The 27,715-nt window shown below is 40.3% G+C and overlaps 1 protein-coding gene across 7 annotated transcripts; it reads left to right on the forward strand.

The window, feature by feature from the left end:
- ppp1r10 (protein phosphatase 1 regulatory subunit 10) lies at positions 1–27,715 on the forward strand. 7 transcript variants are annotated; one of them, XM_008105600.3, is made up of 20 exons: positions 1–20; positions 550–909; positions 11,856–11,973; positions 13,536–13,622; positions 14,004–14,139; positions 14,288–14,339; positions 14,462–14,539; positions 15,979–16,149; positions 16,415–16,520; positions 17,110–17,219; positions 18,034–18,134; positions 18,251–18,398; positions 18,664–18,825; positions 19,338–19,584; positions 20,701–20,776; positions 21,198–21,395; positions 21,964–22,078; positions 23,685–23,792; positions 23,913–24,467; positions 26,600–27,715. In XM_008105600.3, exons 3-20 carry the CDS (start codon positions 11,867–11,869, stop codon positions 26,707–26,709), a joined length of 2,667 nt encoding a protein of 888 aa, XP_008103807.1. In that variant the 5' UTR covers positions 1–20; positions 550–909; positions 11,856–11,866; the 3' UTR covers positions 26,710–27,715. The 7 variants fall into 7 exon arrangements, with proteins under 7 accessions (XP_008103807.1, XP_003217993.1, XP_016847206.1 ...); XM_003217945.4 differs by lacking the exon at positions 1–20 and adding an exon at positions 62–153; XM_016991717.2 differs by lacking the exon at positions 1–20 and having other exon boundaries at positions 160–909.

Consider the following 27,715-nt stretch of genomic DNA (forward strand, 5'->3'; position numbering starts at 1 on the left):
CTGGGATGATGACGTGAAAGGTGGGCGGGGCCTCGAGGCTTTGTTCTGGAGCCGCAGCGCGCGACGAAGGGCGGGGGGACTCGGAGGAGGGAGGGGCCGGGTATAAAAGGCGGTGCGCGCGCACCCACCGGCCATTCTGGGGTCTGTGTAAAGGTGAGTACTGTGTCTCTGCGAGCGTTATTTTTGGGAGCGGTTTGGGAGGGGACCAAAGGTTATTGGTATTGGGTTACTACTATTTTTGTTACCCTCTTCCTGGAATATGTCACCATTGACATTTCTAACTCCTAAGTAATAAATATTTCGACGAATTGCTCTTTTGAGAGCATTATTTCTCTTAGAAATAATAGAAACCAATAAGAAGTGAGCTGTTAATTTAAAATTTAAGTTCAGAATTCCCCCCAAAATTGAAATCCTGTGATTTGTGTCTGGTCAGTCGGCCAGGGTTTCTTGTTACATACGATTATATAGCTCTTTTATTTCCTTAGATTTTGGCTTTGTTTCATTAACCAAAAAATCTTAACCGTGCTTTATCTTTCTTTACCTTCCTAGGTTTCCTAGGTCTCGAGAAACTGTTCAACGTGCGCCGCGAAACAAAGAAACCCCCCCACAGTTGAGCCTCTGAGACGACACACAAAGCCAGCTCTGTTTCCGATCGTCTGTATTGGGACCCACCCAGCGGAGAACAACTACCATTCAAAAACATAAAAAAAATCAAATTTATATTTAGGAACAACTTTCCCTGATTTTTTTTATCATGCAACTTTTTGTGACTCATTGACCATCAAAAGGTTGCCTTTTTTTAAACAAACCGAAAATGAGCTATACCAAATTTACTTTTTTTCTTTAAAAAACACAGCTTAATCCAAAACTAAACCTTGAGGTGCTGCCGAAGAGAAAATTAATTGGATAGTAAGTGTCGCATTTTCAACCAACTGACCAAAAAACAGTCGTCCGTGTCGAAGTGAGCTAACGGCACGAAGAAAAGACCAAAAAATGAAGGGGAAAAGTGGGTTTTATTTGAGGCGTTAACCCTTTGCATACTCCAAAATGCATATTTATATAAGGAGTATGATGGTCTCTTAGAAAATCCATCGACTCCAGGATTGTCAAGGGTTAATGAGCTCCCACATAACAGATGGTGGTGACTGAGCCATAAAGTGCTGCTTCTTTGTGTGGGAGACGTGGAAATAGAGCTAAATAAGCAATCTGTACATAAAGATTGCAGGGTAAGAGCGGAAGGAACAAAGCTATAACTGGGTAGTGGCCAGTGATAAATCAATTTAATTGGATGAATTTGTCATAGTCTTCAATATTTTTAAATTTGTTAAAAATTGGGTTGTGTTTCTTTAAAAAAAATTGACGCTTATATAATGTATGTGTAGGTATGTAATACTGGAAAAAGTAACTGGCAATCTACAAATAAAGATTGCAAAATGGCTTGGGGGATTCATTTAAAAACTAATCCAGTATGTATTTTTTTAAAAACTTGTTAATAGGGAGCAGGAATCTCTATAGGGCTCAAAATGAGGTCTAGCGTGCTTATAATGTTGTAGCTACCTATATTCCCCCACCCCAGTGCAATATGGCGGTATTTTCTCTTTTGTCCCTGACAAATGGCATTGTACCTTTCCTTTACAGGATGTTTCCCTTTTTATTTTATCCTACCTCCCCCATGTGTGGAGGGAGAAGAAAAGGGTGGGGGGGGGTGATGGTATTAACCCTGCAATGATCAGTAATGAGGTTTGACTCCGGCACTTGCTGGATCATAACTTGCCACCCAAACTGTTAAATAGGTTCTAGTTTATAGAACTGACATAAAATGATTCAGGTGGTGTATGTGATGGAGGTTGTATTGCTGTAGTTTCTTCTTAATAGATTCTGAAGCCTTTGCTTTATTTTTTCCCCCTAATTGTCTGTGCTCTTAAAATGGCGTCTCTGCCTCTTTCCTTCTCCAAGAGCCCACAAGGCTTTCTGGGCAGGGAGCTGATGTAAGCAGCTTGCAACAAACTCCTCCCCCTGAATAGCTTGTGCTTGGCACCCAAGCGGGCAGTCATGGAAAGGAGGGGGGGGGGGAAGTGGCTTACCCTTCCGCCTTGCAACCTTTTCCACAAGGATCTAACCAAATTCCACTCCCGTTTCCTCTATAGGAAATTTAGGTTACAGCTTGAGCAGTGCAAAGTATGATCATAAATCCGCCGAGTTTCTCTTTTTTTAGGTTTCAGCATCACACAAGACCTTCGGATTTCAGTGCTTGCTCCATGTTTGCTGTGCTTTGTTGAGACAAATCTGTTAAGTGTTACTATCAGAAAGGCAACTGTTTTGTATCCTCTTCTCTCCCCTTCCCCCATCCCCTTGCCCTGTTTTCATCTTCTGGGTCTCTTTGAAGGAATGGAGCAGGGGAGCATGTTTCTTAATTGAATCAGATCTAATTGTTGACATGAAATGCTACCACTGGACCCCAGATATTTAGCCAGTGTCAGTGACACTTGCTAAAACTAACAAGGTTCTGTATGGGGGATCTTGGCATTTTCTCTGTCCACATGTACACCAAAGGGGGTGGGTGGGAAGGGGGGAGTCTTGTATTAATTTGCCACATTCCACCGTTCCTGTACAATGTACTAGGAAAGAAGTGATCATTAGGAAAAAGGGAATCCAGCACTTGTATTACTTCATCAAAGGGAGGGGAACAGCCACAATTCCACCTGGTAAGCAAAACCTTTCTGGTATTAATTACATCTCACAACCTTCATTTCTGTTCCAGACCACTTTGTTCATTTTTAATTTTTTTTTTTGCTGCTGTTCTCTTCCATTGTCAATACCCTAAAGTGACACCTACTGATGCATGCAGGCTGTTAAGGGTATTAGTATTTTTGCCAATCTGTTGAGGACATTAGTGTTTTCCAAGCTGGTTAATTCCTTAAAACAGGATTCTGATTCCTTGAATGGTTCTGCATGAACATCAACTAGCATTTCAGTAATGCTGCCCTTGAGACTTCTGCATTAAGAGTGAATGCTGTGAAGGGAATGTTCCACAAAGTGAAACTGAAATATCTTTGTCTCCGGTGGTAGCATTTCATATTGTAAGTCCCAAACCCACAACCTGATGACACTGTTCTGGCTTTTTAACCAATTGAATGCACCTGCCATTTCACACAACATTGCAGGGTGCTTTAGTCAGGACAATGCTGTGTCTTTATTGGGTTGAATAGAATGAGAATGTAAAATTGTAAATGTCCATTTAATCCTACACTTGGATGACCATGCACCTGTTGTAGTCAGATTTGCCTTTCAATAGGAAAACACTGATAAAGTGGGTTTTTAAAAAAAAAATACAACAGTCACATGATATCTGGGAATATTTATGCAGCAAAAATGGAAGCTGCCAAAATGGCATTTAAAATAAATATAGGTTGGGATAGAGGTTCACATTTCCATAAATGCACACTAATAATTTCTGTTACATCCATTAGAAAATGCTTAGAAACCCAACAGCTAAGGTCTTGTGTTTTAGGGGATTCAGTTTTGAGATAGCAAGCAACTGCCTAGCTGATAAGTTACCCAGCACTAAAGCAGGCAAATCCAGTAGATCCTAAGATTCCCTTTAAAACCATTGTTCAAAACATTCCTTTTTAGGAAAAAAAAACAGTGTTAGGAATGCTGGTTTACATAAGATTCCAAAACAATTCTGGAAGCCTTACAAGAACTACTGCCCAGTTAAATAGTTCTATAGATATACTTCCACTGTCTCCAACACTGGTCTTTTTCCTCATGATTTGACTCCTGCCAGATGTTATAGTTACATTGTTATGTCAGCCAGTAATTTGATGAGGCAATGAAATGTCACAAGACTAGGGTAGCTGGTTGAGATTGTCTTGTGTATATGTGCAATGTAAAAACATGCAGCTGGAACCAGTCCTCTTAAGATTTCCCAATAAGACAAATTCTCATCCTTCAATAGCTGCTGAAGAAAGTGGGTGGATTCTCCTTTACCCTAAATTTGAATCATGATAGTTCAACCTGCAATCTCATCCCTTGCATACTGAACACTTAAGGGGAGAGCTATCCCTGTATCCAAAAATAACTGCTCTTCATTCTATATTGACAAAGAATAGTCTGCATTCCTGAACATACTTAACAGGAAACACTGAGGCCTAATTTTCATGTAAGTGTAACAAAAATTTGATGCATAACACACCGGAAGAGTGGGCTATTTTTTTTTTCATTTAAGAATTTGAGTTCACAGTTGGGCAATAATTTTTCGAGATATGGTACAGTACGAGTTTTGAGCCAAGTGTGAATTCTGGGCTTCCCTTCATAGACCACAGTGGTTTTCTAAAAAGATCTTTTTGAATTGTTTTTGGATAGTCTGACCAACCTATAGCATATTTTTTTGGCAAGGCAACATGCTCTATAAAAATGTATTGGTATAGGGCTGTAACAGCCTTGATTTTGATAGGTACATAGAAATTTGGGGGAGGGATGTTAAATGTAGTAAATCTTCAAATGCATATGTTGGAATATTGAAACCTAATATGCCTAATTTCTCAGGTTCTCAGTTTTTTTTAACTTGTTGCCAAACCAGGAACTACCATGAGAACACCCAGTTGGATTCCAGTGCTTAGAAACACTGATAAGAGAAACCAGACAGAATATTTCAGAGGTTTTGCTACTAATACTTATTTTAAAAGTGCTTTTTGGGACTCCCTTTTTTTGAAATGCTGGCTTCGAGTGGAATTGCGTATGTGCCACGGTTCAGTTTCCCCATGCTTGCAAGACTAAAAGTTCTTCAGCACACTGCATTAACGAACTATCTTTCATAGGAAGCGTAACAACTGTTCCTTAGTAATTCCCCTGGGAAGATGTTTTAAAAACATTTGCTAACATATATTAATAGAATTGTAGGATATGAAGATGTGTGTCTTCATTGGATTAAAATCCTGATTCCATTCCCTAAACTGTAAGTACTAAACAACTCTTCCCATGGAGTCCAATCCTGAAGAACTCAGGTGAATTGGAGCAATGGGAAGATAAAATAAGATGAGTAGATGAGTATAACTTTATGCTATAGTAGTACTGTTTATCCCCCTCTACTGCTGCATAGTGAGTTCCTTATCCTGGCCTTGACACTGATACAGCTTCCACATTACCTCTGTAAGCCCAAACTGATATTTCTAAAAAGCTGTGTTGGATTCTTTGCATGATAAGCAAAGCAATATTATGAGTTTAAGCTGCTATAGCTAATTGACTTGCATCTTACACCACCAGTTTGACAAAAGATGAACAATACAGTCCTGTTGGGAGTGTCCCTTGGGAACTGAGGTTTCCTGAATTGCAGGTGTCCCTCCCCAAGTACATTTTGCTTTCAAGTCATATGTAAGATTGGTGGATTATAGTTATACAATGTATTTTGGGGTGAAAGCTTGAATGTTAATTTAGAAGTACCAGGACTAAATATCTTATTCTCACTTTTCCGATATACAGTAAAAGCTGCAGTGTTTGTATTGCAAATTTGATTATGTTAAACTTCAGAGTTACACGGTTGTCTAACAAATAATGTTAACGTTTATTCCTTGTATTTTACTGTGTTTTGTTTTTATATTTTATGAAAATAGCATTTATGGTTTAATTTTGTTAAGCTTGTATATGATCCAAACAACTGTTAGGCATCTAAATACTTGCATTTATTTTGCTGCATATAGCTCCTAATCCTGCAGCTTGAAGGATCTTTGTGAATTGCTTTGATTGGAGAAATTCTAAGATTTCAGTGTGTTTGATCCAACACCTGGCTCCTGGTTCTCCTGGCCAAGTAATTTTGGAAGGCTAGACCCCCGCCCCCCCCTTTTTTTTTACATAATTGGCAGGTTTAGAGTACCGATATAGCTAGAATTTAGAGTGACATATGCATTAAAGGCCTCAAAAGTAAAGGCAGTGTGACTGAATAGCTATATTATGTGCGCCCTTTGATTGCATTTGTGGAGTTATATAAGGCAGCAGGTGCAGGGTCTGTAGACCTGATACGTTTCAAAAGATTAGCATGAGTTTGTTTCCCAGTTGTCTTTTTTAACAATAGTACATATGAAAAGCATATGCCCTTCTACTCTAAAATTGCCTTGCTGCAATAAAAGACACTTGGGGGGGGGGAGTAGCGTTTTATGTAAAAGAATTTGATTGGATATCTGACAAATATTACTTAGGCATGTTCTGTGGCTCAGTTCTTCATATATGTCTGTTTTTGGTACAACATTTTGATCAGTTTTGAAAATGTCAGGTTTCAGCTGATCAAAGGTGTCATTTCTATTAAGAGATCCCAAAAAACTAATGTCTACACACCTTGATACTTAAGAATTTTAGGAAATAAAAGCATTGTCCTGTATTGGTTGTAATTGAAAGGCCAATATTTTAAATGATGAGGATTTCCCCCAGTTAATTATTTGATAAATGGCATCTAGCTTTAAGGTGTGTTGTTTATTGTTGCTTGTCTTGCATGTTGGTTTATTTGGCCCAGTTACTGAATAAAAGTCTTGTGCCCTGTTCTAATTTGTAAAGGAATTCTTGGGCACTTACAGTGAAATCATATCAGATAAAGAACCAAAGTGCAGTTATTTTGTCTGATTGGACTTTTAAGATTGGATTCTTAACTTTTAACTTGGGGAATTTATATCTGTGATTAATTAAATATGCTTTTAGGGTGAATTTTTGTGATGTATGTCAAATTGCACTTCTCAGCTTTGCCAGATAGATGGAATTGCAGTTCAAGATGTATTTGCTAGAATTACGAAGATTATTATAGAAATTGGAAAATATAGTTTAGGTCTTGAGTGTAGTTTGCATATCGAATTACATTACTCCTGTTTTATTTGTTGTTTGACCAAGTGTGAAAAGATTAGCAAAGCATACTTGTTACATTTCATATGAAAGAAGCATGGGCACAATAAATTAGCATTGTAAGAAGTTTGACTCTATAGAGCTATTGAACAGTTAAAGCTGTCAAACTTTTGACGCTATTTTTATGGAAGAACAATGCTTCTGATGTGAAGTAGGTGCAACATTGCTTATTTTTATGGAATATCCAATATTATAAAACACTGAAAATTAATTAAATACGTATTCATGCTGTTTGGCATGGCTTTGTGTACTCTATTCCTATACATTTTCACTTGGGACCAGGTCTTGCTGAATTCAGTGAAATTGAGCACAGTAACTTTATAATGTTACTGTGTACAATTGCAGCTTTAATGAAAAAATCTTAACTGTGTAATGAATCTTGTAAGAACAACTGAGCATTTGTTAATGTTTTGACGTAATCATAGTCAATACTTTCAGCAAATCAAGTTATGGTTGGAAATAAAAGTAGTTACAGCCTGAAATGAAAAGTGGTGCCTGCCACTAACATTGAAATGCTGTTAGTCTCAATTTGTAATTTACTCTAGTTGATTTAAGGGCCTTTAGCTGGAATTAACATTTGGATTTAGCATCATATATTTACTGTTTTCCAACATACCATGCTGGATTGCAGATTAATGCATTAAAAGAGCTTTTTAAAAAATTAGTTATCTTCATGGCTTGAAATTAAACAGACAGTGCCATTTTCAGTTATTTTTATAATCAAGCTATTGTGGAGCATATTAGTTTGAACTTTATAAGCAATTTAAAAAGTTACTGCCAACATGCTGGCTTTTAAATCTCGTGTCAGTTTAAAAACGAATATGTGTAACTGTATTCCATATGTCATCAAATGACTACTTTTTGTCTTTGAAAATCACACTTATAAACATGCTTACTTGGCAGGCCTGTTGAAATCAAAGTAAACATGTATAGAAGTTAGTTATAAAAACAAACTTGTTTATTAAAGTGGGTTAATTGAGCCACATCTGTTTGGGGGCCATGCCAAAGTAATTTAGATGTATTATGGTATACAGTGGTTATTCTCCACTTCACATAGTATTGTGTTAGAAACTCAATGTTCTAGTTAGACTTTTTCTATTTGTTTTGGGGAATTAAATCTTTTTAGTTTGGTAGTAATAATGTCTCCTGTTCATCTGATCATCAGGGTTTTAAGAGTTTATTCTATAGGGAAAATGATTGCACAGTATTTGAAATACAAACACTGCAGCTTTTGTGCATCTCAGAAAAGTAAAATGAGAAGAGATGAAAACTACATACAGTGGGTGCATTGTTAGAAGATGAGAAATGCATCATGAAATAATATTTAAGAATGTATTGTCTTGAAACAATTTAATTGGGCAGAAAAAAATTCTGAAGTTTTTTTCATAAATTGTAAGCTGTTGTAGCAAAAAACTTTATCAAGCGTGTGGCATCTTCAGCGCTAGTGGGTACAATGGCATAAACTTATGAGTCTGGAGGCTGCTGCCATGTGCAGGTTACTCATAAAAGCTTATGACAATACACTGGTTAGTCTCCAGGTGCTATAGTAACGTTCTTTTAGAAGCAAAGCTTTGTTCTAAAAATCTTGTCAAAGATATTTACAGGATTTCAAAGTTTTCACATTGCTTTTTGAATGTTTGTCTCAATGCCCAAGTTTAGAACAGGGCATTTTCCAAATGTACCTATATTCATAAAGATCTGATTTTTGAACATAACAAAGAAAACTTGTAGCCAAATGTTGTTTACAGAAACTGAAAACACAAGAGTGGGTGTTACCTAAAATCTCCAGAGTCACAAAATATCTCTGATGCCATTCGTCTTCTGAAATACCAATTTTTCTTGATTCATTGTGCAGTTTTAGATCCACTAGTCCATGTAACAGATGAAATGGGGATGGGACAAAGTATTCAAGTGCAAGTTTGGAAAATTTAGACTTAAGAATGAGCACAGTGATCTACGATGGCTTTTGTTTCAGCTAAGACTCAAGATGCTTCTTTTCATAGATGAGCTTTCTTCAAAACTTACCTGAACCAAGCAATCCCTTTCCCTTCATAAGTGTTGGAGTGTCCTTGGGAAGTGCCAAGACTACAGTGTTGGAGGGAATGGGGAGGCAAGGGTAGTTCAAATGGAGCTAAAGTTAACCTTTGTATTTTTTTTTACTCTTTTCCTGGGAATATAGTGCTGGACAGTGCCAGATAGACAGCTCTGGAGACTGAAGTCCTCTTCACTGCCAAGGCAGGCTGAGCCCAAACATCATCAGTGGAACTCTTCCTCAGCTTTGCATGGTTCCCTTTGTGGAAGGCCTTGTGGGGTGAAAGGGGAGTTCAGTCTCCAAAGCCCACATGGCCATTGGCCTTTCCACCACAGGGTGAATTCACTAACGTGAAGCTTCAGTGCAAATGCTTCAGAAATGGACTGGAACAGGACACAGATCTCTGCAAGCGCCAAGCTGGTAACCTATTTCCATTCTCAAGATGGCACGGGATGACCAATCCACTTCTTGGATGCTGCCTTCATAAGAACAATGCCTGTTGATTCCTTCCAGCAGTGGACTGCTTTAAAATAACTAAATCAAGAAATTAGAGGAACATGGGACCACACCTTGGGGCAGGCCAGCTGCTTGTAGGGGGAAATGGCTGCTGCACAAAATGTAAACGTGGCTGTGAGAATTAATGGGATTTTGATTCAAGGTTCCAATTATATAGTCCACCGAATACACACTTTGTGTGAGACTACTTACATAGAAGGCATCTCAACTGTTCACCTGTCGTAGATTCCTGCAGTTACCTGAAATGCCTCTAAAATGCAGTCCATTGAATTGATAGGGGCATGTTGCCACTGGCATTACTCCTTATCATTGTACATCAAGCTTACTTGATAAAAGACAAACAGGCGGCGTCCATGTAGGCACACTTGGGCTTCTTTTAAGGGAGTCCATACAGACAACATTATAAAACAATAGCATATTTAACACACGGGGGTAGTTCCTTACGCATCAAAAATGCAGAAACGTATTTCATGGAGTTGTCCATGTAAACTTTCTCCTGTTATTTATGCTAGTAAATGGAAACTTGCATTTCTGCTATGACCACTCAGTATTGTCTGGCCCTAAACCAGTAGGAGGGATATCAAAGATACAGGTTACCTTGCAGAACACCAAAAGCTAGCACTCCTGATTTTAAAATTGTACTTGTGAGCGAAATAGACAAAAGAACAACTCACACTTGTAATACTAGCAGGCCACTGCCAACAAAGATAAATGGGTTCTGCATTCAGTCTAGCAATCTGATAGAAAGGAGCACTCAACAGCATATGTCATTTCTTGTAACTATCGGAATACAACAGAAGTGCCAACTGCTTTTGAGTTATTGCAGTGTTTTTATAGATGGTGTTTGACACTCAAAACAATTAGGAAACAGGTTGGCACTAACTAGAACAGGTGTGTGTCCTGAATATTCACAAGTGAGCAAGCCATGCTTGTAAAGAAATGGCAGTAGTTGTGTTCTGCGGTATATAAATGACAACAAAAGCAAAGAAAAACTAGGAAGGAAAAGTACTTAAATTATCCTGTTGGGAAAAAAAACTGGTCATTATCAAATTACATTTTTCACAGGCAGGATCTACTAGCCTAGCCATTGTCAAATGGTCACAACCCGTAGCTTGATAATAAATAGCTAAGGACCTAACTTGTGCATAGAATTCATAGATACTACTATGTGAACCTTATGAGCGCATAAATAAGCGAGTTCTTTGAACTTCAAATGTGCTTAAGTTGTAACTTAAAATGAAGCACTTGATTCCCTGCATACCTTTAGTATCAACTATTTGTTGTGGGGCTTTAAAAGCGGACTATTTTGAGCTGCCTGTATTTGGCACTCAAGTCTAGTAAGTAGATACTCTAGATTCATCATAATTGAACATGAGCTTTCATATTGGAAAGACCATGTATAATTGAGCTTCAATAATGACAAAGGATATGCCTTTCTGCTTCCTTGGTATCCAGCCAACAAAGCAGTGAACAGAATGAGCTGCTAACACTAAGATTTCTGAGGATCCAGTGTGGAAAATACATCAAGCAAACTCATTGTTGATGTTTATTCCTCTTCAGCATTTTGTGTACATCCTTTACTCTTCTGTATTTATGTTAAAGAATATAGTTGTGAGTGCAAAATACAAGGAATAACATCTGATTCTTGTAATACTTCGGCTTTGCGCCTTTCTAGTGAGTGCAGGGACTATTGCCTACTCCATCTTGTCAAATTATTTAGCATACTTTAGGGTCAAATGTGTAAGCATCCTATATACAAAATAAAACTTCCTTTGCTAAATAAAGGTCAGAAAAAGGAGATGTAAAGCTACTGAGTCTAATTTAGTTTTGGACCTTGGCTTGGGTGAGATGGGATATAAAAAAAACTGAATGAGTTCAGTGAAACTGATAGTAAACCTGCATAGACCTGTCCAGTTTTGTAAAACCAGAATATCTTCAATCAAAGTTAGTATAGCGTAGAATTAGTTCAAGTGTAACAATGTGAATAAAATGTATATGGTCCTGAAGATTTGGGAATTAGACACTGGCTTGACATCCTGAGATCAAGGGTTACAATGAATCTGGTGATTGTATTGATATGGAGGCCAGGACCACACTGCCATCCCTTTAATCCACATCCCCCCCCCCCCCCCCCCAGTATTTTTAGGCGCTGACATACACAACTGATGGAGATGCCTCCAAACAAAAGCTCCAAGACTCCAAAGAATAATATTTCAAAATGTAAAAATATTAATCCTTCTCAATTTATAGTATTAAACATCTGGTTATTTTTCAGCTCAAGGAATTATGATCATACTTTGTTCTTGCTGTGACAACAAGCTGCTGCCAGAGATGTTTGCATACTATTCTGCAATAGAAATTTTCTTCACTTTGGGGAAGAGTTTGGTAGCTGGTAACCTTTTCTCCCCTGTTTTTTTAACAGAATCTCCCATCATGGGCTCCAGACCAATAGATCCTAAAGAACTTCTGAAGGGACTGGACTGTTTTCTTGGCAAAGACGGAGAAGTCAAAACACACGAAGGGATCACTAAAATTTTCAAGTAGGTCAATAGTATAACAATGCAATCAAATTTCTTGTCATTGGAAAGCACTAAAACATCGACAAAAGCCATTCCCATTGTATCCTGCCAAAGCCGTTTGTGATGGCTGTGAGGTTCCAAACAATCTTTAATATAGTGACTTGCTCATATGGGTCCCTAAAAGTTGGGAGTAGAACTCCTAGAATCCATGGTTATCCAAGGTTACCGGGCCTTCTCAGTGGTGGCTCCTTTGCTGTGGAACTCCCTCCCTAGTGACATCCGGCAGGCTCTATCCCTTTTGAGTTTTAGAAAGAAAGTGAAGACCTGGTTATGCGAGCAAGAGTTCAAAGAATAGTTTTGTTGGCTTCGACTCTGTCTGGACTAAGGTTTATGTACAAGGTTTTGTGGATGAATTGCTCAAGTATTTTGTATTGTTTTAAATCTGTATTTAACTGCTTATGTTTTATTCTTTTGTATTGTTGTGTATTGGCATCGAATTCTGCCAGTTTTGTAAGCCGCCCTGAGTCCCTTTGGGTGAGAAGGGCGGGATAGAAATGATGGAAATAAAATGATGGAAATAATAGGATTGGGAATTAAGTTACTTAGCAGAAAGATTGTCCAGCATTATTTCTACCTTGCTGACATGTATGTATGTGCATTATGTAGCAACCAATATGCAGGGTTTATAATGGTTCATAAGGAAAGTAGTCAAGATTTACTGAGCAAGTGTTAATAATTCAGCTCTCCATCACACACAGTAGCAATCTGGATCTTGATGTATGAATTCTGGGGACAAGTACAAGTTACTGGGTCATCTAAAACCTGACAAAAATTTAATTCAAAGTGTTGGCTTTAGCCTGTAAATCCCTAAACGGTTCCAGTCCAGCTTACCAGAATAGAAATAAAGTTTTATTATATTTATTATTACCTGTATGAATGCATCTCCCTTTATGATCTGGTGCAATTGTTAAGATCTTCTGGAGAGGCACTGCTCTCAGTCCCGCTCCCATCGTAGGCACAGTTGGCGGGGATGAGAGACAGGGCCTTCCTAGTGGTGGTCCTGCAGCTGTGGAACTCCCTCCCCAGTGACATCAGAACAGTCCCCTCGCGCTTTAGCTTCAGGAAGAATCTTAAGATCTTTTAAAGCAAGCCTTTGGGGATTAATATGGCCCGTATGCATGACGGTAGAACGGTGAAGCTATTGGTTCAATGTTTACAAAGCTCAGTTGATGCTAGACTTTTGATATGTTTGATATTATTTTAATTGATATGTATATGTTTTTTACAGTTTTATAATGTTGTGTTTTACTGATATTGTTATTGTCTGAATTTGCTATTGAATTATTGCCATAGTTTGTAAGCCACCCTGAGTGCCCCCTTCAGGGGTGAGAAGGGTGGGGTGTAAGCACAGTAAATAAATAATTGCAGTGTCAACAAATTTACATACAAACCTGTGTAGATAGATATCTGCTCCTTTGGCAGCTATTCACATATCAATTGACCACTGCATAATCAATGTTCTGGTCTCCTCAGAAGGCTCTGCAGTAGAAGTAAAGGTCTTTATTTCTCTTTCCCAATCTTAGCTTGATGAAAGCCGCCCAAAAGATGGTCAGTCGCTGCATCTATCTGAACATCTTGTTGCAGACCCGAGCGCAAGATATACTGTCAAAGTAAGCTCTCTTGTTGAATGTTTCTCAGGAATGAAATGAGGGAAGGGGGTCATTCTGCAAGTAGAGAATAGGTGAGAATAGTCTGGAAGTCTAGTCACTGGATTTACTGAGTTATTTATATACACAAGAAGTTATTTTATTCTGATTGCAGCCATAGTTTTAGATTGATGTTAATGAAGATGGGAGGTAGGAGCTAGATTTTGGGAGCAGAAGTAAAGACTAACCTCTGGAACTCTTGAAAGCAGGATTATGCGACGTAACTAATTTCTGTCTTGCCTTTTTTCACCAAAGATGCTACAAGTCAGTTTACAATTTACAAAGTACAAACTAACAACACCTGATACTGAATTTAATTACTCATGGTGTCAACTTCTTCTGCAGATTTATCAAGGTTGGTGGCTACAAGCTTCTCAACACTTGGTTGACTGGCTCCAAAGCATCCAATAACGTGCCCCTTCTCCAGCAGATTTTGCTCACGCTGCAGCATTTGCCTCTTACAGTAGATCATCTGAAACAAGTAAGTGGATACTATTTTGGTTAATTTCCTGTAGTATTTGTCTTGTTATTTTGCTGCAGATTAAATCAATCAGTAACAATGTATTAGTAAAACCTGCCTTGGTGGTGTTTCATGATATAAGGTGGTATTTGTCTCTCATCTCTTTCAGAATAATACTGCCAAGCTGGTGAAGCAGCTCAGCAAGACAAGTGAAGATGAAGGTATCAACTTGTCTTTTGGTTATATGTGGAATTTAGGAATGCTCCAGTGACATACCTTTATATGGGAGTGGTTTTATGATTTTATGTTAGCTTATTGAATGGTTATCTTTTTTTTCCCACAGAGCTTCGCAGACTGGCCTCTGTACTGGTCAGCGATTGGATGGGTGTAATCCGCTCCCAGAGTAGCTCACAACCAACAGGTGAGTAGTTTTTGCTGTAAAGATACTTCACGCAGTAGGTTTGCAAAAGAAAGCTAAGCTGTTACTGGCTTCATTAAAGAGCATATAGCTCAGTATTCATTGGTTATTCTTGGCCAGGGGTCCCCAAACTAAGGCCCGGGGGCCGGATGCGGCCCTCCAAGGTCATTTACCTGGCCCCCGCCCTCAGTTTTATAATATATTTTTATATCAGTTTTAATAATATAATATATTGTATATACATATAATATTGATAATAATCTTATGTTATACAATATAATACTAATAACATATAATAATATTAATTATATGTTATATATTACATATTATATAATAGTATAGTGGTATAGTTCAATATAGTAATATATAATGCTAATATTGTGTTATGCTAATAATATAATATATTGTATGTACATACAGCTGCTCTGAGTCCCCTTCGGGGTGAGAAGGGTGGGATATAAATGTAGTAAATAAATGCAGTAAATAAATAATTTTAAACTTAGGCTCGGCCAAGGTCTGACATGACTTGAAGGCATGACTTGAACAACAACAACAATCCTAATTAACTTGACTATCTCATTGGCCAGTAGCAGGCCCACACTTTCCATTGAAATCCTAATAGGTTTATGTTGGTTAGGGTTATTCATTTTTAAATATTATTTATTTATTTATTTAATATTTATTTATTTAATATTTAAATAAATATAAAATTATTTTTAAATAATTTTAAAATAGGTTATTCATTTTTAAATATGGTATTGTTCTTTCATTGTTGTTGTTGTTGTTGTTGTTGCACTACAAATAAGACATGTTCAGTATGCATAGGAATTTGTTTGTATTTTTTTTTCAAATGATAATTCGGCCCCTCCACAGTCTGAAGGATTGTGGACCGGCCCTCTGCTTAAAAAGTTTGGGGACCCCTGTTCTTGGCCATATTGGTTGGCAAAATACGTAAATAGAAGTACAGAAAAGTAACTTTGATAAGCATAGGTCAAGACCCAGCATGGTGTAGTGGTGTGAGTGATCAGGATTCCAAAAGATCCAGATTTGAATCCTACTCAAGCAACCCTGAGGAAATTTTACAACCCCTCCAAGAAAAAAAACAACTTCTTTGATAGGATTGTTGTAAGTACAATTATTTGAAGCTACACCAAAAAAATTACAATTCAAGGCAGAAACAAAATAGAAAGATGCATTAATTATGCCTACCTTACAAGATAACAAAGTATTTCTCTCACTGAATGAGAAGAGAAATGCATATAGAATGGGTTGTGGTCTCTGTGAATCACACAACTGGGTATTCTCTTCACATTCAAATTAGAAGGGTACAAATGTTTGATAGGCTCTTTGGGCTGCACTAGACAACAACGGTTCATTGATCTATAGAGATCTATTCTCTGCTTTCCAAAAGGAACCTCTTTTGATGATAATCTTCCTTGCAGAGCGAGACAAGAAGAAGCGCAAGGAGGAGAATAAAAGCAAGAGCCCTGTTCAAGAGAAGCCTCAGGAGCCTAAGTCAGAAGCCAAACCTGAGGAGACACCTGAGAAAAAGAAAGAAAAGCCAAAATCTCTCCGCACCACAGCACCCAGCCATGCCAAGTTCCGTTCCACTGGTAAGTGTTGTGCGTCTGAATCTTAAGTATTTCAATCTGTTGTAATAAGACTATGGGGACAGTAGAGGATATTTGGGCTTATCTTGGGTTGCTCCAAATGAACTCAATGCATTGTATTGTATGTAGATACTGTCTACCACATTTGCAATAGAGTTGCAACCTGGTTTCTTTTGGGGAGGTATTTGCAGGACAGGTTTCCAAGAAAATTTTAGATGGTCTTGAAGTGGCAATAGAAAATTATCCTGACTGTGATGTTAACTTCCAGGTTTAGAAATGGAGACTCCATCACTCCTTCCTGTAAAGAAGAATATGGGTGCTGTAGTCACCTCTGATAAATACAACTTGAAGCCAATACCACTGAAGCGACAAAAGTAAGTTCTTAAGTCCCAATGATGCCCTTAGAGTAGGCCTGCACAACCTTCAGATGTTTTGGACTTCAGCTCTCAGAATTCCTGACCATTTGACAAGCTGGCTAGGGCTTCTGGGAGTTGGAATCCCAAACACCTGGGGGGCCACAGGCTGAAGAGATCTGCTTTAGAAGCATCTGTTTTTAGCTATCATCCCTTCTGGTTTTTACTTCATTAGATGTAGGAATTGAATATATTAGAGATGTTAACTATTTTTTTTTTTATAAATGAGCACTTTCCAAAATTACACTTAGCTGGGGAGAGAAACACAAGAGACATCTTGCTCTATATCTGCTGAAAATTGAGTTAGTTGGAAACAGATAATGTTAGTTTTATTCAGTGAGAGCATGAAATGACAGCACTACAAAATGAGTGATTTCCTAGAAATGATGTGCAGTAAATGGATGACTTTCTCCCTCTGAGTTCATGTTTATGCCAGGTGACTGGTTCACATTTGGAAATAGGAACCTACATCTATTGAGAAGGATGATTGTATATGAGACTTACCTAGCTCTTTCCTCTCTTGACTGAAAGCTTGCTCTTTCTTCTGCAGCACATCAGCTCCTGCTGGTGAGAATCCACCAGCTGAGAAGAAGTACAAGCCCCTTAACACCACCCCCAATACTACCAAAGAGATTAAAGTGAAGATCATTCCTCCACAACGTAAGATCCTCTGTTTCTGTGTTTATTTTATGGTCTGCATTCTTCAGAGAGCTTGCTTAGATAGAAAATCTGCTCGTGTATAACTTGCAGGAATAGGGGTGAGGCATCTAGAACTCCTGTGTTCCAGCTATCTAATCTTCCAAAAGAGATTAGATTAGCCCCTACCCTTCAATCTTTCCGATCTAGGCTAAAAACACGAATTTTTAAACAGGTTTTTGACCTCAAGTAGGCTGAAATGGGCCATATGAGGTTGACACTAGTTTTGAATTGAGGGCAACTAGTTTTATCTACAGATGTTTGTGTTTTTAAAATTGTGCTATTTTAATTTATGTTATATGTGTTGATAGTGGTTTGTTATCATTTCATGTGATATTGTTTATGCTCATGTACTTTTAATGTTATATGCTGCACCCTGGAGTGCCTTTGTAAGCCACCCCGAGTCCCTTCGGGGAGATGGTGGTGGGATATAAATAAAGTTGTTGTTGATGATGATGATTATTATCTTATTGCACATTGTCCTGTGTTTAATTGGTCTTAATCAATTTATGAACCTGTTTGTGGTTGTGCACATTTTACCACTGAGCAAATTGGGTCTTTGGACCATAATAAAGTTTTGATTGATGGAACTATCTTTTATGAGTAAGGCTGTGGTAGACATTAAACTTCAACCAAAGTTGCACTTGCATTCTCACTTACTTAGGAGTACCTGCCACTGAATACAGTGAAATTTACTTCTCAGTTAGAGGGGTTGTGCTATTAAGAGCCTTTAATTGCAGAATTGTTTCTAATCTTGTTTTCTCAATTTCATCTCCAGCTATGGAAGGTTTGGGTTTCTTGGATGCCCTAAACTCAGCCCCTGTCCCAGGCATCAAAATCAAGAAGAAGAAGAAAGTCCTGTCTCCAACTGCTGCAAAGGTAAGAAGGTTATGCCTTGATCCAAAACTTTTTGCTTAAGGAGGCAAAAGAGATACCAGTGCTGATGCTAACTTCACAATGTAACTAATTGGTGGGATATATTTCTTAACTATTAGCCAAGTCCGTTTGAGGGGAAGCCAGTCCCAGAAGCCAGTGCTGCTAAGCCATCTTCACCAGAGCTTGCTCCAGCATCTGAAGCGACAGACGTGGAAAGACCTGGCACCCCGGTGCCAGCTGTGGAAGTCCCTGAGCCAATGGAAACAAGTAAGTAACAAGTAGGGTCATAACCAGTGTAACAGAAGGATTGGGTGGAGCTCTTTACCTAGTATGTTCCCCCTTGTTTGACTTGAACAAGAAGCTGCCTTCTTGTTTGAGAAGGGAGACCTTAATCATGTGGTCCATGTTGTCCTGAGTTCAACTGGTATGTTGGACAATCATGACATTTGAGCTTTTTTGCTCAAATACTTAGCTCAGAAGAGGCATGCGGTTTTTCTTACTTTTGTTGAGCATGTGTGGTATGATTTTGCAGGCTCTTCGGAACAGGGAGGAGTGGTGGAGGCCAAACCAGCCGAGAGCCCAGTTGATTCTGCACAGCTGACCAAGAAGGGCAAGAAGAAGAAGACGGTGAGCTGGCCTGAGGAAAGCAAGCTGCGAGAGTACTTCTACTTTGAACTAGATGAGACAGAGCGAGGTAAGTCTCTTTTCTGTGATTCTGTGGTGTTGTAAAATGCTAACTGCCCACGAGGCTGAGTATGTGTGGCTTTTTAAAAAATATGGTGTTTGTAGTTAGATAATTATAGTGGGGTTGCAGTGAAAACTACACTGAACATTTCAGTTACAAAAAAGATTTTTGAGAAGCTTAGTCACAAGACTCGAGGCCTTCCCTGTGTTCTTTTTGCAAGCAATAACAGTGTTGTTAGATTGTTAATGTTTGGGTTTTTTTTGAAAAAATATAGAAACATTGCCACTCAAGAATTGGAAGAGACTTGCCTGGTGCATGTTGCAGGGACAATCAGAACCTTTTAGTTTCTGTAGTCCAAATGGGCAAAGATTCAACCTTGCTAAAAAGAAAGGATTTGCCTTTCCTTTCAATTTGTAAAAAAAGTGTTGGAAGAAGGCCTAAGGAGGCCCTGATCCCAGAGTTCTGCAAGGTGTTTGCTTGTTATGTTCGGTTGGTCAGTCTTCCCTTATTCCATCCCACAGTCAATGTAAACAAGATCAAGGACTTTGGGGAGGCTGCCAAGCGGGAAATGTTGAAGGATCGCCATGCCTTTGAAACCGCCCGTCGGCTCAGTTATGATGCCATGGAAGAGAAGGTCCCTTGGAGCTACCCAAAGCCAATTGACTTGCCTACTCCACTGGTTCACCCAGGAAGTGGCAGCCAGGAGAAATTCATCCAGGCTGAGCGCGAGAAGGGCATTTTACAGGAACTCTTTCTCTCAAAAGAAAGGTCAGTGAACTGTTTGATAGATTGGTGTATTTTGTACATAGGAGATCCTGGTTCGATCTCTGGCATTACTGATGGATGGGTTCTAGATGTTAAGAAACCTCTGTCTAAAGTGTGTGGGTGTGCTACTATGGAGATCAGGGTTTGACACTACATGTGGTCATGGAAACCCAGTAGATAACTTCACAGTGGACATGTCACAGTCTTACAGCCTTGGACTAAGACTATAGCAAACAGATTCTGAACAAATTGTGTCAAGAAAGACCCTTGAGAGGTTTACTTTATGGTTGTCAGAAGTCAGAAATGACTTGAGTTCCCATAGCAAAAAGTGGTCTTCATTCTTTGGTTTTTCAAAATACTTGGATTTCAACTTCCAGCTGTTGGCTATCCTACAAGTATTTGTAGTCCAAGATAGACCAAAGACTGAGAGCCATTGGACTTACTCTTTGCAAGATAATAGCAATGGAGAATCCATATTGAGAATTTTGTAAGATGATTAGTTTGGTGAAAGGAAATTAAACGATTATTCCCAATTTGAGAGTACTTTGAAAATGCTTCTTATATCCCTTCATTACTTCTACAGTATCTCCATATAGTTTAGGCCAGGGCTTCTTAAACCTTTCCACTCGTGATTCCTTTTGGCCCAAGAAAATTTTACATGACTCTGGGTATATAAGTATATAAAATGGGTATAAAAACAGTAATTTACTAATAACAAATCAGCATTTGCAAGACCTTCCAAACAGGCTGAGGTTCTTTTTTGTGAAGTACAGCTGAAGCATCTTCTGTGGAGTCCACAATAAACGCTGCACAAACCAATTCATGCAGCTGACATTCAGAAAAGTTTTACTACTGCCAAATTTTGGAACCCCAAAATTGAGCAAAGGGGGACTCATTTGGAGTTATGACCCACAGTTTAAGATGCAGTGGTTTAGGCCATACTTGTCCTTTTGGCATTTCTACAAGGCAGGGGAGGGGTCTTCATTTCAGGTCTAGAAGGATTTCAACTAGTTTTAATGCCTGATCTAGTAATCTTGGTTTAGAGAAGTTAGTCTCTGCCTCTGTTCTATTTGTATCTGGATCCAAACCAATTTTTATTTTTTTTTCTCTCATCCTCAGTGTCCCCGAGAGCCCTCATGAACCTGACCCAGAGACCTATGAGCCAGTGCCACCAAAGCTTATTCCTCTGGACGAGGTAAGTTTGTCCCAACCCTGCCCTGCTCTGAGCAGAAATGAAGGACTTGGTGGGTGACAACTAGAGTGGGAGTTTAGCCAGGGCATGTCTTGCAGGACAGAAGAGGGGGAAGAATTCTTTAGCGCAGGACATTTAAAGACAAGGCTCCCAGTTTCTAGTAGAAGGGGATTCCAGCAACTCTAGTCCTTGCTTCTTTCCTCCTCTCTGTGTCTTGGTTTCCTTTATGTATAGTGGAAACAAGCTGGAGAAGGGGAACCTCCTGGGTCATAGCAGCAACAGTTGATCTTCCCTGGGCAGAGCAGGCAGCATTCTGGCATCTGCTCCAAATTCTTTGTTGCTAGAGTCCTCTGGGTTTGAGCAGCCAGCTCCCCAGCAGCCAGCCCCTCCTGATTCCTTGTGTCTCCTCTGTCACCTCTCTCAGGAATGCTCCATGGATGAGGCCACCTACGAGGAGAGACTCAACCCGGCCACCGCCTCGCAGTCTCCAGACGGAGCTGGGGGCTCCAAGCTGCCCCCGGTCCTGGCCAACCTCATGGGCAGCATGGGGGCAGGCAAGAACCCGCAGGGCCCCAACCCCACCTCCTCCATCAACGTGCAAGAGATTCTCACCTCCATCATGGTAATTAGAGCGTAAGGAGCAGAAACATGAACTGCAGCTTACTTGGGAAGAAGGACTGAAGGCTCTTAATGCCACCTAGTCATCTGCTTTGAAGTGTAGATCAGAGTCCTCCCTCTCCCAGATAAGTGGAAGGTCCAGAATTCTTCTCTTCTGTGCCTCAGGTGCAGAAAAAAAGAGGACAATTCCTGCAGTGCACCCAGAAGAAGGTTGAGTCTCCTTTGGGAGAGAGAAAGGGGGGTATAAATAAATAACAACAATAATAATATTAATCCCTTCAGGGAGAAGAGGGCAAGTTATAAATAAAATTATTATTATTATTATTATTAATAATAATAATAATAATAATAATAATAATAATAATAATAATAATAAATTAATGGGATTCTGTTAAGAAACCCACATTTTTGTCTTACTCAGGATCCTGATGCATTGATGCTCCTCAAATTGAACAGTCCACCTGTCCTAGCTTAGCAGTTTGTGTACCGGAGACAGCATAGCAAATGGGGAGAGGACAGGCTGAGGTGGCAAGCATTTCCTAATCTCTTGGCTTCTCTTCTGTCTCATATAGGGTGGCTCAAACAATGCGAAAACAGAGGACTTGATGAAACAACCAGATTATTCAGACAAGATCAAACACCTGCTGGGCAACTTGCAGGGCCAGCCTGGACCAGGTCCTGCAGCAGGTAAGAGATATGGCCAAATCCGAGTGATTTTAAATTAGGGAAGATCCACTTAATTTGGAAATTATCTTAAGTGTCGATTTGCCAGATCCCCCATGACACTTGGTCTAATAACGGAATGTCTCATTTTGGACATACTGTCTTCATTTCCACTATCTTGACCCTAGCAGGCAATATAACTTGTTCCATCAGCTTTTCTCCAACATACAGAACAGGCTAGAGCTGGGTGTGGAAATTTTAAATTTCTTACTTGTTTTAAGAAATGTGTTTCACACTATATCCAAAGATTTTACAGACTGTCAGGCTGGCTTTTGAAAAGGGATTTTACACTTAAATTCAGTAACTTGTGAATTTTAGTCTGCATTTTATCAGTAAATTTTAATCTGCGTGCATTTGTTATATGTTTCATCGTGGTGACTGAAATCGCACATACAGTAGAGTCTCACTAATCCAAGCTAAACGGGCCGGCAGAAGCTTGGATAAGCGAATAACTTGGATAATAAGGAGGGATTAAGGAAAAGCCTATTAAACATCAAATTAGGTTAGATTTCACAAATTAAGCACCAAAACATCATGTTATACAACAAATTTGACAGAAAAGGTAGTTCAATACGCAGTAATGTTATGTTGTCATTACTGTATTTACGAATTTAGCACCAAAATATCACGATATATTGAAAACATTGACTACAAAAATGGCTTGGATTATCCAGAGGCTTGGATAAGCGAGGCTTGGATTAGTGAGACTCTACTGTATTGCATTTCCTACACTGCGCAGTCAGTTCGGAATCTTGTAGAAAGTTCTTAGATACATTATTGGCGGTAGCCCTGCCCACACTCCCCATATAGTATATAACCAGTGGGAGGGGCTACTGCCTCCGTTTCTCTAGTCCGCCGTTCTCACAGTAGATAGGGAATCTTGCTCTTCATTAGTTTAGGACTACACTTTATTGCTTATTCAGATTTGACTCAGACTGTTACCTGGACTGCTTGACCTCTCCCTTCCTGACCTAAATTGATATCTCGCCATTCTCCGTCGTGGTCTCTGTGAAATCACACATATGGTATTTCCTGCGCATGCGCAGTCAGTTCGGAATCTTCTAGAGCTCTAAGATACATTTTGGCGGAAGCCCCGCCCATTCCCCCATGAAGGTATATAGCCAGTGGGAGGGGCTACCGCCTTAGTTCCTTTTGTCCGCCGCTTTAGCAGCAGCTACGAATCTCTTGGTCTTCAGACTAGCTTATTCTCTTGACTTTTTCTTTTCTTTTTTCATGCTAATTTGTCCTTTACAACCTCTTTTAAGTGCTGGGCCTGTGGGGGGAAGCTACTTCAAAGAGATGGGCTTGCTTGGTGCTCAGTCTGAGGGAGGGCCGCAGCGTATGCCTCCCCTTACCCTCCCCCCCAATCTGGCAAATAGCGAGCCACGGCCTTCAGCTTGCCTCGTGAGAAAGCCCTTTTTTTCCCCTCATCATCTCTCCACTGCTTTGTTTTACCTCATTGTTTTAACTACGTTGTGCCCTGCCTGGAACTTCAAGGAGAAGTGTATAATAAAGGTTCTTGATGATTTGGTTCAAAATCACTTTAACAATGTTTTTGCTTTCATTGCAGTTCCACATGGGCTGGTTGGAACAGGACCTGGTCCAGTGCCCAATGGTTTTCCACCAGGGCCCAAAAATATTCCGCATTTCCCTCCTGGGGGGCCAGGACCCATGCCTGGTAAGTGGAAACGAGTTGTTAAAAAGGAGATGCTAGCATGTAGGTGTTGTACGAGATCAAGCGTTAACCTGAGGCTCTAATGCCATGGTCATGCTCATCCTTTCCTTCCTTTGTTTCCAGCAGGACCCCATGGAGGCCCAGGTGGCCCTAACATGCACCCAGGGCCCGGAGTGCCCAGTGGGCCTCGGATGATGGGACCACCTCCCCCCCAGTGTAATGATGGATACTGGGACCCTCCAGATGGTGGGATGCGTGGCGCCGGCCCCCATGGAGGCATGAGAGGTGGCAGCCCCGGCCCAGGACCTGGCCCTTTCCATCGGGGGCGTGGCGGCCGAGGAGGAGAGCCCCCCTTCCGTGGACGAGGCGGTGGTGGACGGAGTGGCGGCCCCCACAATGGTAGGGGCGGCCCTCCCAACAGTGGCATGGGCGGTGGCCACGGAGGGGGACACGGCGGTGGTGGCCATGGAGGTCACGGAGGAGGGGGCCACCCTGGGGACCACAGCAGGGGGCACCCAGGCGGCCACCCCGGGGACCACGGCAGGGGACATCCAGGCGGTCATCCCGGGGACCACGGCAGGGGATATCCAGGGGACCACGGCAGGGGACATCCCGGGGACCATGGCAGAGGTCACCCAGGGGACCACGGCTGGGGGCACGGAGGCAGCCACGGTGGAGGTAAATACTGGAAATACTCATTGATTGGCCTCATGGGATGGGGAGTGGGAGAGGGTGGCATGGGGCTGGTTCTACATCCTGCCTTTAATGGGAAAGCAAGTACAGTAGAGTCTTACTTATCCAACATAAACTGGCCGGCAGAACATTGGATAAGCGAAAATGTTGGATAATAAGGAGGGATTAAGGAAAAGCCTACTCAACGTCAAATTATATTGTAATTTTACAAATTAAGCACCAAACATCATGTTTTACAACAAATCGACAGAAAAAAGCAGTTCAATACATGGTAACGTTATGTAGTAATTACCAGTACTATATTTACGAATTTAGCACCAAAACATCGCAGTGTGTTGAAAACATTGACTACAAAAACATAGACTACAAATAAAGATAGAATTGCATAAAATAAACTTACTGTAACAACTTTGTTGGAAGTTAAATCTGTAAAAAGTTCAGTCCTTGCTGCCTAGAGAAACAGCTATGGATCTGGGCGGGAGGCAGACTGCATTGGATAATCCAGAACGTTGGATAAGCGAGACTCTACTATACTATTTAAACCCAAGAAGAATGGTAAACATTTGGATGCTCTTTTGGCTGCTTAAACATGTTGTTCAACTGTAGCAATGGTGTTCTGGGCTTTGGAAAGGAAAGATTCCTCTCTGTATTTATTTATTTATTTACAGCATTTATATTCCGCCCTTCTCACCCCGAAGGGGACTCAGGGCGGATCACATTACACATATAGGCAAACATTCAATGCCTTTTAACATAGAACAAAGACAAGACAAACATAGGCTCCGAGCGGGCCTCGAACTCATGACCTCCTGGTCAGAGTGATTCATTGCAGTGATTCATTGCAGCTGCTCTCCAGCCTGCGCCACAGCCTGAGCCCTGTACTGTTAATATCATCATAAGATAGTAATAATAGTTGTCAGCCACTTAAAGAAATTGTTTTGCTTTTGGAGCCCTTGATCTTTGATCAGTATGCCATCATCACCCCATGAAAGCGTTTTTGGGGGAAAATGGCAATCATAACCTCAATGAAAAGGAAAAATGATGACATAGCAGTTTGGCAAATGTGAATTTCCATGAACATCTCGAGACCATTTTTTGAAAACCACTAGTCAAAAAAAGGCATGACCTTCTTAGAAGTCAACCCTTTGAACAAGAGATATTCACGAGCATTCATTTAATGGCACACAGATGATTCAGCTGTTAAACTGAAGAACCATGTTTTTGAACGGCCAGGAAACAAAGACATGACACTACAAAAATATATTTGCTTAGCAGAGTTTTAAAGATGCTTCTTTGAAGTTGCAGTAGTAGTTGCCCAAAACATATACTCTCCCTTGAAACATCTTAGTTTAAAATATGCACACAGAAATTAAAACAAAGTCTTCTTTGAAGAAAATATATCTTTTTTACTCACAAACCTCTTGCATTAATTCACCATAAAGACACAGTTCAGTTATAGATAGGATGTAGTTTCTCTGTGTTAGGAACACAGGGTATCATTCTTAAGCAATAGTCCAAAGTATAACTACTCACTGCTTTTCAAAGCAAGCATATAAGTAAACTGTTGCTATATAAGTCCAAAAGCAACTGATTCTGTTGAACTCTCTAAAGCAGTGGTTCTCAACCTGTGTGTCCCCAGATGTTTTGGCCATCAACTCCCAGAAATTCTAACACTTGGTAAACTAGCTGGGATTTCTGGGAGTTGTAGGCCAAAACACCTGGGGATCCACAGGTTGAGAACCACTACTTTAGAGCATACTTCTCTATTGAAGCCCAAACACATACTGATAACAAAATGGAGTCTTGAGTCTGAACATGCTCAGTACAATCACATGGCTCTAGCCCCTCCCACACCAAAGAGGTCAGTCAACCTGGCAAATGAACATATACATACAATACACATTAGCAAATATATTAACGAACAAATAGTGAAGGCTTGGAAGGTTGCTATTTTCAACAAGGGTGCATGTGGGGTTTACACATGATTCCAACAGTCCATAGAATCTGATGGGCACCTTACTTTTGGTTATGTAATTTTGATTCGAGTAAGTATGGTATTTGTGGGGCTTCCTGCTGCCACAACTGATGGTCCTGTTCTCTTCTCTTGCGCCTCTCAGACAGATCGAAACGTCCTGTGTGTCGTCATTTCACGATGAAAGGCAGCTGCCGGTACGAACACAACTGTGCCTTCTACCACCCAGGTGTGAACGGTCCCCCTTTGCCCTAGTCCTTTGGACCCAGCCCCCTCTCCCCTGCGCCAGTCTCTTCTAACTGTGGTCTCAACGCACATTCCCATGCAATGGACTGTGGGGCCTGAGCCCCAACCTTCAGACTCATGCTGCATCTACTCTTTTAATGGCTTCTGTGAGGCCCTTTAAATGCTAAGGGCAAGGGGAGGCCACTGCTCCCTCCTGATGCATTTGCTGCTATTTGATGAACTGCCACATACTCAAAAAAAAAGAACCACTTTCTTCCAGAGGTAGGGCGATTGGTCCCCCAGTAACTTGAAAGCACAAGAGACTTGGCTCTGCAAACAATCAATTCATATAATTATCCTTGTGAAGCCAGTAAAGGAAGAGAGAACATCCCAGCTCATCCCATGCTCTGGGCTGTATTCTGCATGTTCTTAGGAACCAAACATGCACTGGAGACTTCTGCTTTGGTTTGGAAGAACATCTGGCATCAGCAAGAAAATGCCCCTTTTAAGAACATTTGTGTGAGGCAGGGGTGAAGCAACAGCCTGTGTGTGTATTTTCCTGTGGGATCGGAATCTATTGTTCCTGTTTGGAGGCCTTTCTGAAGCGAACGGAGAATTCCAGCAGCTACCACTTGCACAGTCCTTGACTCATGATGTCCCATCATCCCGTGTGTGTAAAATACCCCCCTGCAGTATTCCCACTGACCGCAGAGATGCGATTTCCCTTGGTGCTAATTCATATCATTGGGGGAAACCTACAACTTGTTTTCTGTGAAAACTGAACCTTGACTCAAATGATTTAGGGGGTAAAATTTCTTTTTTGTTCTGATTACGTTGTCGGTTGTGGCTTTTTTTTAAAAAAAACTTGTCTCACAAAATGTAGACTCCATAACATCATTCATTTGTCTCCCCCTCCTCTTCTTGCAGTGGGTGCAGCACTTCTCTCCCGAGGAAAAGAAAATGTCTCCCTCTATGTTTTGTATATTTTGTACATTAGTAATAAACATGGTGGAAAACAGTGGATTATCTAATTTAA

This window comes from Anolis carolinensis, chromosome 2 (genome assembly GCF_035594765.1).
Source record: "Anolis carolinensis isolate JA03-04 chromosome 2, rAnoCar3.1.pri, whole genome shotgun sequence".
NCBI lineage: Eukaryota > Metazoa > Chordata > Lepidosauria > Squamata > Dactyloidae > Anolis > Anolis carolinensis.